Source organism: Labrus bergylta, chromosome 9 (genome assembly GCF_963930695.1).
Source record: "Labrus bergylta chromosome 9, fLabBer1.1, whole genome shotgun sequence".
NCBI lineage: Eukaryota > Metazoa > Chordata > Actinopteri > Labriformes > Labridae > Labrus > Labrus bergylta.
The window spans coordinates 21,486,014-21,498,576 of NC_089203.1; the positions used below are offsets into that span (position 1 = coordinate 21,486,014).

The 12,563-nt window shown below is 46.4% G+C and overlaps 1 protein-coding gene across 1 annotated transcript in view; it reads left to right on the forward strand.

Annotated features, from left to right (window-relative positions):
* Positions 1-12,563, forward strand: part of slit3 (slit homolog 3 (Drosophila)) — a gene marked incomplete in the record, with an annotated part of 235,943 nt that overhangs the window by 209,532 nt on the left and 13,848 nt on the right. The window contains 8 exon segments of the mRNA XM_065958425.1: positions 83-165; positions 247-327; positions 951-1,075; positions 3,289-3,386; positions 5,300-5,439; positions 8,832-8,925; positions 9,931-10,068; positions 10,602-10,842. Coding sequence (XP_065814497.1) covers positions 83-165; positions 247-327; positions 951-1,075; positions 3,289-3,386; positions 5,300-5,439; positions 8,832-8,925; positions 9,931-10,068; positions 10,602-10,842 — 1,000 coding nt within the window.

Here is a 12,563-nt window from a genome sequence, read left to right on the forward strand (position 1 = left end):
TAAGTGTCCTCCTTCATGTGAAGTGGAAACAATTGAACTCGTGTGTGTGTGTGTGTGTGTGTGTATGTGTGTGTGTGTGTAGAGCTCTTGGTGCCAACCCTCTTTACTGTAACTGCGACCTGCGCTGGCTCTCTCAGTGGGTGAAGGCCGGCTTTAAAGAGCCTGGTAAGAAGACAAAACACTCATTTACAACCTACATAATGCGTTTCTGCCTGATACATGTTGTATTCCGTGTTTGTTTTGCAGGCATTGCTCGGTGTACCGGACCTCCCGACATGGCAGACCGGCTGCTGCTCACCACACCACTCAACAGATTTCAGTGTAAAGGTAAATTATCCTTCTTTTACTCTACTTATAGCTCCCCCTTTCTTTCCTTTTTCCCACCTCCTTCAGTGTATTGCGTTATTACTCTGTGCAGCTCTTTATTGACATGTTCAAACACGGGTTAATCCTTAGAGACAGTCAGATCAACGCTCTGGAAATGTTTAAAACAGAGAAGCTGCAGCAGAATCTCATGAGGGTCCACAACTTCTGTGTTCTGACTCTCTACCTCCTCCATCTCAGACACATTATATCAGGAAAGACACATTTTCAGAGGCGATGCAGTCCAAATTCTAAACATTGCAGAGATACTGTAGTTGACAGTTTTTTAGTACGGGAGAATAATTGATGGAGCTGTCTTCCCTGGAAAGAGTGAGAGTCTAAAGTGACTCAGGTGCTGAGATCACCTCATATTATCACACCAAATCAAATCCTCTCTTCCTGTTGTTTTCTACAAGTCCTGCCCTCTGAAAGAAACCCCATTCATCACTCCATGCCTTCCTTATCCTGTAAGGCCTCAGCACACCAACCTTTAAACCACCTTATAGCACAAGGTGACTAAAGATGTGTCTTTATAGTCTTTGACACTTCCTCAGCTCCTGTGCTTCTGCCTCTGTTATCTCTCTCAGGTCCTGCAGATATCAGCCTGATGTCAAAGTGCGCCCCCTGCCTGGCGGCCCCGTGCCAAAACAACGGTACCTGTGTCCCTGACGCTGCTGGATCCTACCACTGCACGTGTCCTTATGGATTCAAGGTTTGTCACTAAAGAGGCACTTTCAGGTTAAAGGGAGTGATCGGAGGAAACATGCTGGGTGCTGCACTTTTTCAATTCAAAGTCTCATACAGCAAAAGGCATCTAAGTCACCTCATCTGCAACCACTGATTAAAGTACGAGAGCAGACGATATCATATCCATCAGCCTTCTGATCATGTCAGAAATTCCAATATGGCCACGGCAATGGATGGGCTTCAAAGCAGCACTTCAGAAAACCAAAGGGTGACATCACTCAGACTCTGTCCATGAGTATACAGACTATGACTGTATCGTAGAAATAGAGATGACTCATGAAAGAGAAGAATCGCAGAATATGAATCACTATTTTCCTTTACTTTAAAACAAAACAAACCTTCTCACATGTAACCTGTCATGTTTATTTAGCTGTAGGTGATTTCTCTTTTTTGCTCTTTTTATTATTTATCTCTGTTTTTGTTCTTCTCATGATCCTGAGTATGAACTACCTACACTGTCACATTTATGACTTTTATATGATGGCTTCTCTGCATTTAGAAAACCTCATGAATTATGATAACCAGTCGGCGCGGCGGAATAAAAAGTGTTCCTTTTCCCGCTCCTTTTCCTGGAATCGTCTGCATGCGTGAACGCTATTCTGCGGATGGATAGACGAGCTGCATAAGCCTTGTGGTATTAGCGGTATTATCAGGCTTAGATTGGGCCGCGCATGCATAATGTATCTACCTGTTCATCGAGAGGGAAATGATGACTGCAGCCGGCCGTGCTGCAGGTATCGACTGATCAAAGACAGACAGGGTAATAACTGTCGAGACCCTGGCGTTAGAGGGGAGACGTGCAAATCTACTGGAGGCAGGAGTGTGTGTGTGTGTGGGTGGGTGTGTGTGTGTGTGTGTGTGTGTGTGTGTGTGTGTGCGCAAGCGCTTTAAAGATACTCATGGCTTCATGTACACACACACACACACACACACACACACCTCGTAACCTTTGAGCTTTTACAGGAGGACAAAGGCCTAATCTCACTTTTAATTAAAACATCACTTGCCAAGGTCACCGACTGTGAAACAAGGAGTGTGTATGTGTGTGTGTGTGTGTGTGTGTGTGTGTGTGTGTGTGTGTGTGTGTGTGTGTGTGCGAGTACATGTCTTTGTGTATGTTTTCTATTCTATTTCTGTGTTCATGGGAACAGCGTTAATTAAAGCGTGTAAGAGGAATCACAGGCGGTGCAACGAGGAACAAAGGAGGATAAAATGCAGCAGGAAAAGTGAGAAAGAGGGAGAGGAGGAAAGAGTGTGACCCAAAGGTAAACAAATAGTTTCAGCGAGAGAGTAAAAAAAAAAAGAACGAGGGGGGAATAATGAAGATGGATGGCGAGGGAACAAACGTCCTCGTCTCTGCTTTGATCCGCGTATTGCGATTGTCGGCGGCCAAAGGTTCGGCGGTTTGGAATTAAAACTACAGCCGCGGGGCTCGGTGTGTGTGTGTGTGTGTGTGTGTGTGTGTGTGTGTGTGTGTGTGTGTGTGTGTGTGTGTGTGTGTGTGTGTGTGTGTGTGTGTGTGTGTGTGTGTGTGTGTGTGTGTGTGTGTGTGTGTGTGTGTGTGTGGATGTCTGATACGTGATACAGTTGGTAGTGAAGGTTATTTATTTATCAAACAGGTGTGTGGTGTAAAGAGCGATGAATCAAAGCTGAGTGAAGGTTTGCACACTTAACAGAACATACAGTGTGTGTGTGTGTGTGTGTGTGTGTGTGTGTGTGTGTGTGTGTGTGTGTGTGTGTGTGTGTGTGTGTGTGTGTGTTTTCTTTCACTGCCATGAAATTTTTCACAGATCTGAGATCCCAAAGCAGGAAATGGATTCTTAAAGTCAGGGTTTGGTAATTTCCTCCAGATCCACTTTTTAAGATTTTGGTTGACGTTGTCTTTAGATCCTGACAGAAATTAATAACTCATGTGCTCTGAAAAAGGAACTAAGAAAATCCGTCATCTGTAGCAGCTGTAAGCCTGTAAAGAATTCAGCCAATGTCTACCAATGCGTACCAATCTGATGAACCAATCAGGCGCCTCCATGTCTCCCTGCTCGCTCTCTACCTCTTGCGTGCTCTAGTCCACACTCAAAGCGTTTCACCGATGACGGAGTTCATAATGTGAGTTTACTTACCGCTGAATGAGACATGAGATGACGTAGTTTTCTCTTCTTCTTTTGTCGTCTCCTCCAGGGTCCAAACTGTGAAGTCCCCATCAACGCCTGCATCAGTTTCCCCTGCTCCAACGGAGGAACCTGCCACATCCAGCCTGGACTAGAAGACCACTTCAGGTATGTCCAATATTAGTTTTTGGTTTTTTTTAAGATTTATTTTTGGGCATTTTGTGCCTTTAATGTAGAGGTAGGACCGTGGATAGAGTCGGAAATCAGGGAGAGAGAATGGGGGAATGACATGCAGGAAAGAAGCCACAGGTCGGATTCGAACCCAGGCCGCACGCTTGGAGGACTACGGCCTCCTCATATTCTTTGTGTATTGTACGCTGTGCTGGGATACAAAGCGACACAGAGCAGGCTAGCGGCGCCACTCTTACTGGTCAGTAAATCAATTTTGTGGCGTGCTGGTTTGATTGAGAGAATCCTCGATTAAAGTAACGAGTGAACAGCGTAGGGCAGCGAGACTCAACGGGCTGTAGGTCTGTGATTCACCTCGCTGCTGGCGGAGAGATCGACCACAGAAACTGAAGGTTGTGGACTCTGTTGAACACGATGGAAATCATCACGCAGGACGACAGTTGAGGATGAGACTATTTCTGTTCTCAAGCCGAGAGCATGAGCAGACGTCTGCCGTTCATCTCATTCAGAGAACGCGTGCAGCACTTCCTCTCTCTTTTCCAGGAACCTCTGTTTCACATTCACACACTTCCTCTCACTCACACCCGGGAGCTGCCCGACACGATCCGTTTGACTCCGAGCTGCAGAGCGGCTCCACGGGACACGCTGCGGGTCAAGAGCCGCTCAGTGGCAGGTGTTGAAGGAGCGAAGAGTCGAGCTTATACAGAATGTGAAACTGGCTTCTCTCACCTCAACGCTGCTGCTCCAGCTTTTTGTTTGCACAGCTTTCCACATTTTTTGAAGATATTTTTGGGGTCTTATTTTGATCGGACAGCTAAAGAGAGACAGGAAGCGTTGGGAAGAGAGAGAGGGCGGGACGACATGCAGCAAAGGGAGGAGATTAGAGTCAAACCCCACGGCCGCTGCGACAAGGACTATGGCGGCTGTACATGGGGCGCGCATCATAACCACTAGGCTAGCGGCAAACCCAAGAGAACAAATAGATGTCTGAGAGTGGAGCGCACAAACAAGAGGATTAAATGAGCCGTTTAGAAATAGAAAGTGAAATTAAGAACAGACTTTTTTTTTTTTTTTTTAAGATTTATTTTTGAGCTTTTTGTGCCTTTTAATTTAGAGATAGGACAGTGGATAGAGTCGGAAATTGAAGAGTCGGAGAGAGAGTGGGGAAAGAAATGCGGGAAAGGTCTCGAACCCGGATCGCCCGCCCGGAAGACTACGGCCTCCATACATGGAGGATGAGGAGGAGGGAGAGGAAGAGGAGGAGGAGGAGGAGGAAGCTTTGATTATTCTTTAAGCAGGAGGGGGGGGATGTTCAACGGAAGTGGCATCAAATTAGAAAAGGAGGTTATCTCTCTTGTTGGCTCTTAGCTCCAGGTGAGTTTGAAAGTTTTTTTGATGAAACGAGCTGAAGGAGTTCTGACGATGTCTCGCACTCATTAAAGAATCATCCTCAAACAACGAGGACACCGTTGACGCGGATCAAAGCGTTGGCTGCTTCTCACTCAACTTTAGTGCAAGACGAGATAGTACGAGAGGTTGTACTTTGAATCCTGAACAGCCGTGTTCAAATTTAATTTCCGGCATAAAATGAGGCATGAAATGTCGTCTCTTGTCAGACCACTAAGTACAGATGTGCCGCTGCGGCTCCAGCCGTGTGTGCGAGCAGCAGCACACGGCTGGCCACAAACACACGACGAGAATACGGATTAAACTGCTTCTCTCCAAGGAAACATTTCGGAGGAAGTCAAGCTGAACAGATGATTGATTTGGCTGAATGATTTTATTTCAAGTATATGTGTGTGCTCGTATCCGTCCCTGTCGACATCTTCTAACGCACATTTTGTGTGTGTGTGTGTGTGTGTGTGTGTGTGTGTGTGTGTGTGTGTGTGTAGCTGTGTGTGTCCACCAGGATACGAGGGCCAGCGTTGTGAGATGAACCCAGACGACTGTGAAGACAATGACTGCGAGAACAACTCCACCTGCATCGACGGAGTCAACAACTTCACCTGCGTCTGTCCACCCAACTACACAGGTACAAGTGCTGTCACCTTTTCAAGATAATCTACTTTGAACAAATTTTAGAATATGACTCGGTAGTGTTCGAACCCCCACCCCCAATCCCCCCTCCCAAGCTGCATAGACTCAAAACATTACTCGTTTTATTGTAGCCATAATGAGGTTAAAACCAACGGCCTGATGACAATCCACAAGGATCGACTTATTCTGCTGACAGAAACACCCGTTCAGAGCGCACAGACATTCTTGATACACACAGATATTTGCGATCCAGCTTGGAGAGTGGTGGGCTTGTAGCGACCCTGTGTCTCTGCGCTGAAGTTTGCATCTCCTGAATGGCGCCCCCCGTTTCTTTTGCCACAACATTAGAGTCTTCATTTACTAAGGTCAAGAGTGCATGATCAAGTTACACTGAGAGCTCCCTCTGCTGGATCAAACTGCAAACTACTTCAGACGTCCAGAAGGCACTAAAGAGCTTGTTCTGCAAATCCCCCATTTGCTCCATGATATGAAAGAATTTCTTAAATAGGTCATATTATGCCCTTTTTGGGGTTCATATATTTAATCTATGTACCTACTAAAGTATGTTCACAACAGCTAAAGTTCTAAAAAAGTGTCTGTTTTCATGAACTGCCGCTCCATGCACCGGCTCGCTTCTGACTCTCTCTCTAAGGCTCTGAAGTGCCCACGATCAGAGTCCCCACGTGTGCCAAGTCTGATCTGATTGGTCGGCCTGCCGGCTCTGCCGTAATTGGTCAGTTGCTCAACACGGTTCTCGGAAATGTCCCGCCCCTTTTACCATATTAGGAATGCAGCCACTTAGGGGAGGATAAACACTAGCATCTTAGCACTACTGTGCTACCGCAGGCTACGGCATATCGTGTGCGTGCTACAGAAGTTAATGGGTGTGCAACATGAGCTGCTGGGTTTGCCACAACGAGCCAATGGGCTTAGATCAGTGATATCACACTGACAAGACGTCACACTGGCAAAAAAAAATTCGAGGGGGGCTTGAACCGAGCTAATGCTACAGCTAACAGGAGGACGTAGGAGAAGCCGCGTTTCTGCAGACTTTGAATTTTTGCACATAGACGTGCCTAAACATGCACAGGACACATGGAAAACACACTAAAGGGCATATAAAACCAGAAAAAGCATAATATGACCCCTTTAAGCCGATGAAACCTCTTACATAGGCTCCCCCCTCCCCTGGCAGCCTTGCAGCCTTCTTAACGGCCTAAATGAATAAGTCCGTGCAGCTAAGATTTCCACACTCTACTTTCCTGAAACTTGCAGTCTTTGCCCCCTTAAAGACTGGATGGGTCACTAAGTCTCACATACACACACACACACACATGCACACACACACACACACACACGCTTACAAAATCAGATTTTCCACTTTACTGGTGGATAGGTTAGTAATGGACAGCGTCTCCGCAGTGACCTGAAACTGCTCCTACAGGAGGTTGAAAGAACAATTACAGAGAGAGAAAGAGTGGGCTGGGGGTGAAGGGGGTGAGGGGGGTGCGGGGGCTGACAGAGAGTTGGAAACAATGTAGTGTGTGTTAGAGAGAAATGGGAAAAGCAAACATTGCAAAGGAAAAGGGTAAAGAAAAGGGCGATAAAGGGCAGAAGACAGAGAGAGAGTCCAGCAAATTGAAGCTAAACTGCTGACTGGCAAGTTACGTTTTTCTATCTGTGACAGCGTCCTCTAGAACACATACACACACACACACAGACACACACACACACACACACACACACACACACACACACACACACACACACACACACACACACACACACACAGCTGGTCCCCTCTGACACTGGATCCCAGTCAATATACACACACTCACCCACACACGCTCACCATGTCATTATCGTTGTTGGCATACAGCACACTCTCACACTGCCAGCCACCTTACCACATACAGCTGTTACACACACACACACACACACACACACACACACACACACACACACACACACACACACACACACACACACACAGCCAGTCCCATTGGCTCTGAACCTCCACTCAGTGCAGTGAACCGGGACGTAATCATCAGGTGTCACATTAGGAGGACAGTCCTCCGCTAGTCGCTCAGCTTTCTCCAAACTCAGCAACCAAGCCTGTCATGTCACATTTGTGCCAAAGGAGGTTAAAAAAAACCCAGAGATTTAAGGTCACGAGAAATTTGAAAACAGCTGATATAAGGTTTCTACCTTTCCAAAAATGAAGAGGGTTTTTAAAAATTGAACATGCGCCTGCATGTGGGACATTCTGTCCTGTATATAGCTGGGATGTGGTGTCCTGAGTGACATTCTGACATTTCAGCATGTAGGTGGCAGAGAAGGAAAGGTCAGGAGGTCACAGAGACAAATCCAGTTTATTCTCTGGAAAATATGCATTTTATGAGAATCCAGCTGTTGCAGCAAAGTGAAGAAATATCTTTTTGTGACGGTGGCGCTTCAAAGGGAGCAGGACGTTTGTAATCTCATCAGGATCCATCCTCCCGTAAACAAATTCTAAACATTGTAGAGAGCTGTCTCCCCCCGCCCCCTCCTCTCTAGAGTCGATGCTCATGCAGGTTGCCATGTGGTGGACATTGAAGCTTCAGCGTTTAGCCAGCTCTGCATCGGTCTGTAAACCTTTCTGCATTCTAACCTCGCTCCATTTTTCAAAAGCATCTCCAATATTGATCCTAGTTTGAGCACGTTTCTGCTCGTGGAGCTTATTAGAAACATGCAGAGGCTTCCATCGCTGCAACACGTGATGTTTGCCACGTTTGTACTTTGGGTTTGTGCTTTAAAATGTTTTCCTCCAGCAGCTGCAGAAGTCATCTGATGTTTGAAACTCTCAAAATGACTTGAGAAAAAAAAAAAAGTTTGAGACGGACAAGGAGGGCGTGAGGTGGCAGGATTCGATTAAAGTAGGAGGAGAGTGATGGAAACGTGTTTAACCTTTCTCAATCTCCTCTTCCTTCATATGACCGACGTTAGCTGCTGCATGCATTTACACACTCTGTTAACCCTTCTCGCCCTTGTGTGTTGCTGGGAGAGAGTAAATCTGGACGCCGAGGCCACTGTTACGCAGCCTGTTAACCCCATCTCCGTCAGCTTTGAAAAAAGAGCTGATCATGCTGTTTCCTCTGGGTGTAGAGATGTGTGTTCATGAGGCTTGTCTGCAGGCCTTGAATGATATTCTTACACTGTTATTTATAAATGCAAAAGTTGTTGGTTAAATCTCATTGGACGCATGTTGCTGTAGCCTCCATAAAACTCAAAATCCAATCCAATCTAAAATGAATTTCATTTACAAAAACAACAAAAAAGTGTTGTTAAAACAGTAAAAAGTACTCACATCCCTCCTGAACTATAATCCAACTTTCCCTTTGTCGCCAGGTGACCTGTGTGAGGAGGTGGTTGACCCTTGTCTCCATGGTTTCGACCCCTGTCAGCACGACTCAAAGTGTGTCCGCGTCGGCCGCAGCTACAGGTGAGTGACAGCTTCGCAGGAGGTCAGCATTTAAAAGGGTCAGAAGTCGCATCAACAAAGTGACAGGAGCAGCGAGGTCAACAAGTTAAAAGGATTTTTTTTGTTGTTGTTGGTGAAACAAGAAAAATCTGACCGGTCATCTCTGCCCGGGGATTTGAGCTCTCGATGAAGCAAACAAACAACCAGACAGACGCAGACAGAAACACATGGAATGATGTTTATTTGAGAAACATGCAGCTGTTTGACTTGTTTGTACGACTGATGGTACATTTGATCTCTATGTCTTTGTTGTTTATCTTGATTTTACCAAACGGCAACCTCCAACCGATGCCGAAGTGTAAACTCCTGCATTTCCTCGAGTGTCCACTAGAGGCTGGCTGCAAAAGCACAGGAAGTCACATACACACCCATTCTAAAAAGCCCGTTTTTACAGCAGAGATTAACATGTTTACAGCCTGGTTCAAAAAAACAAATAGGTCTGATTAGCTCATGTCTCGATCGACACACACTGTACGGGGGGGGGGTGAATGTTTTGATGACTCATCAGTTTTTAATTTGATGAAGGATAAGAGTTATTCACAATAAGGCGTGTAGCTGACATGATTGACAGGTGGGCGTGGTGTAACGGTTTGTCAGGAGGCTTAAAACCCGCCTCAGCTCCAGCTCTCAGCCTGTCGTTAGGTTGACTGAAAGTTAGACTGAGACAGCATTTCCAGCATGGAGACCGCCATCGATGGGACTCCAGCGCCCCCTGATGGAACAGACGGGTGACGTCACTCAGAGTTCGTCCTTTAATATTAACAGTCTGTGGAGAGGACCCGTGTTTTCGAGAAACGTATTTGATGTGTATTTTAACTTTGTAGTTTGACACATGTCCCATCTGTTAACATGGAGGAGTCGGGTTTTATGACTTAGCCAGTCAGCAGGGGGAGCTCGAAACATTTTGTTTTCACTTTTACAGAGCAGTCATGTTGTCCATGTTTTTATACTCCTACGTCACTCTAGGTGCGAGTGCTTACCCGGCTATGTGGGCCAACACTGCGAGCAGGACTTCAACGACTGCCTGGAGAATAAGTGTCAACACGGAGCTGAGTGTGTGGACGCCGTCAACGGATACACCTGCGTGTGCAAAGAGGGTTTCAGGTGAGAGTCGTGGAAACAGGCACCACCACACTCTGCAGGGCCAGACTGGGAGGAGATTACAGATGGCGCTTCTTAATCAGACACTTCAGACTGTCTGGACCCAGCGGGTGTGTGTGTGTGTGTGTGTGTGGAGCAGATGCAGCTCCATGTGGTTAATTATAGAAGAGACTGTTGGCATGAGGGAAACAAATTCATCACGAGGGACGGGGAGAATTAGAGAGAGAGAGAGAGAGAGAGAGAGAGGGATAGCGAGGGTTGAAGGTAACAAATGAAAACAGAAAGATGGAAAACTGAATTGGCTGAAAATTCCACTTCAAAGAAGTTCATTTCCAACAAATTAAGTTAACCATGAAACATTCCTTTTTCCTTTGGGTGAATTCTTATTTTCAACTCTCAGCCCAGAAATAAACACACTGAGACCAAACACAGAACAAGTACTAAACAAGTTAAATCAGAGCAAAGGGATGTAACAAATGACCCCATTAAAGCTCCATGAATAAATTATCGTCTGTGTGATCTGCCCCCCCCCTCAGTGGCCTGTTCTGTGAGAACCCTCCGCCAATGATCCTGCTGCAGACCAGCCCCTGTGACCAATTCGATTGCCAGAACGGCGCCCAGTGCCTGGTTGTTGCCGGGGAGCCTGTCTGCCGCTGCATGCCCAGTTTCTACGGCAACAAGTGCGAGAAGATGGCCACCGTTCACTTCCTGGGTCGGGATGCGTACGTGGAGCTGCCAGGCGCCAAGCTTCGTCCAACTGCGCATATTTCATTGCAGGTAAGGTTTCCCTTCTCTGATACATTGTTCTTGTCCAGGTGTTTGAAGGTGTAAGGAGGCAAACACTGTAGGGATGTGATCTCTTCTTCATGATCGTGTTAAAACTCTGGCTACTGCATTTTGTACGAGCTGAAGACGGGGTTGACGTGATTCAGTGATAACAAAAGAAAGTGAATTACAATGATCGATGCCAGTGGATATGAATGCATGTTGATGTTCACGCAGGTTGTCATGTGGTGGACACTGAAGCTTCAGTGTTTATCCAGCTCTGCATCGGTCTGTAAACCTTTCTGTGTTCTAACCTCTCTCCAATTTTCAAAAGCATCTCCAATATTGATCCTAGTTTGAGCACGTTTCTGCTCGTGGAGCTTATGAGAAACATGCAGAGGCTTTTTAGGTCGGGTACAATCACTTCTATCTGAACCAGTTCTCTTGTCCGCTTCCATTGCTGCAACACCTGTTGGTTTGACCTGATAACTGCTCTCATATCTGGCAAATCGAGGTTGCGTCCAAAACGGCCATGTGCGGGTGTCTTAAAACCATCTACCTTCTCTGGTCCAAACAAATCCAGAGCATTCAGGACCAGAATCTAAAGTTAGAAGGAGGGCATACTGGCTGCTGCATTGTTGTCAGAGAAGCCAGCACTTCAACATAGCATGTTTCCTTAATGTCTGATCATATAGTAAGGTCACTTCATCATTTCACTCACTACACATCTCACTGATTGGTCCTTTAAAATATTTCCAGCCAAAGTGTGTCGACCTTTAAGAGTACTAAAGTCAAAACTTTTTCAAGCAGCTTGAATTTGAGCTGTTAGCTGCTCAAATCAAGCCGATGGAGTTCCACAAGTTCGTGCCGATAAAGCAAGGCAAACATCTGCTGCACCCTCTGTTTCCATCACACAGCGAGCACTCAAGCACACAAACACACACAGAAGTACACACACACACACACATCATTCACAATACATTTTGGAGTCTTGTTCTAATAGAGTCGTTTTTTCCTCCTATTTGGAATCGAGAGTGTGAGTGGGCGAAAGAGAAACAAGAAACGGGGGGCAGTCTAATTGATATTTCCCACCTGTTTGGATCTGTGTGAGTGTTTGTGATGGGTGTGTGTGTGTGTGTGTGTGTGTATGTGTGTGTGTGTGTTTGTGTTCCTGCCAGGAGCTTTCAATGTCAGTGCCAAGGCTGTTTAAACTCTACCAAGAGGCCCCGACTGAGCGGCAGGAGGGAGAAAATGAAAAGGGAACGAATGAAAGGGCCAGAGCACTTCATAAATCACTGGATGTTTTTCCTCTTTAACACTTTGCTCTCTCTCTCTTTTCTTTCAGTCTACATCCAAGTTCTCAGCTCGCCCGCTTTCCTACCTCTCCCTCTCTTCTTCCATCCTCCGTCTTTCTCTCGTTCTCTGCCCCAGTCTTCTTCTTCTTCTCTCCTCTTCTCCTCTCGGGTCTGTATCCCTCCACCTCCTGTTTCCTCCAGCAGCTCGTTAGCAGGTGTTGACTTGGCTCGGCTCCGTTAGAGCCAGAGTGCTAAGTGCTTGGCCCCCATCAGCCCCCGTTTCCACACGCTAGTTAGTTAGCACTTAGCAGAAACCGCGAGTGAGTGTGACATGTGGAGTGTGTGTGAAGGAGGGAGACGTGAACGACCTCGTTTAGAGACGGGAGCGCCAGGATTTACATTTTCTCCATTATTGTAGTTCTTTACGTTTTTGACCGT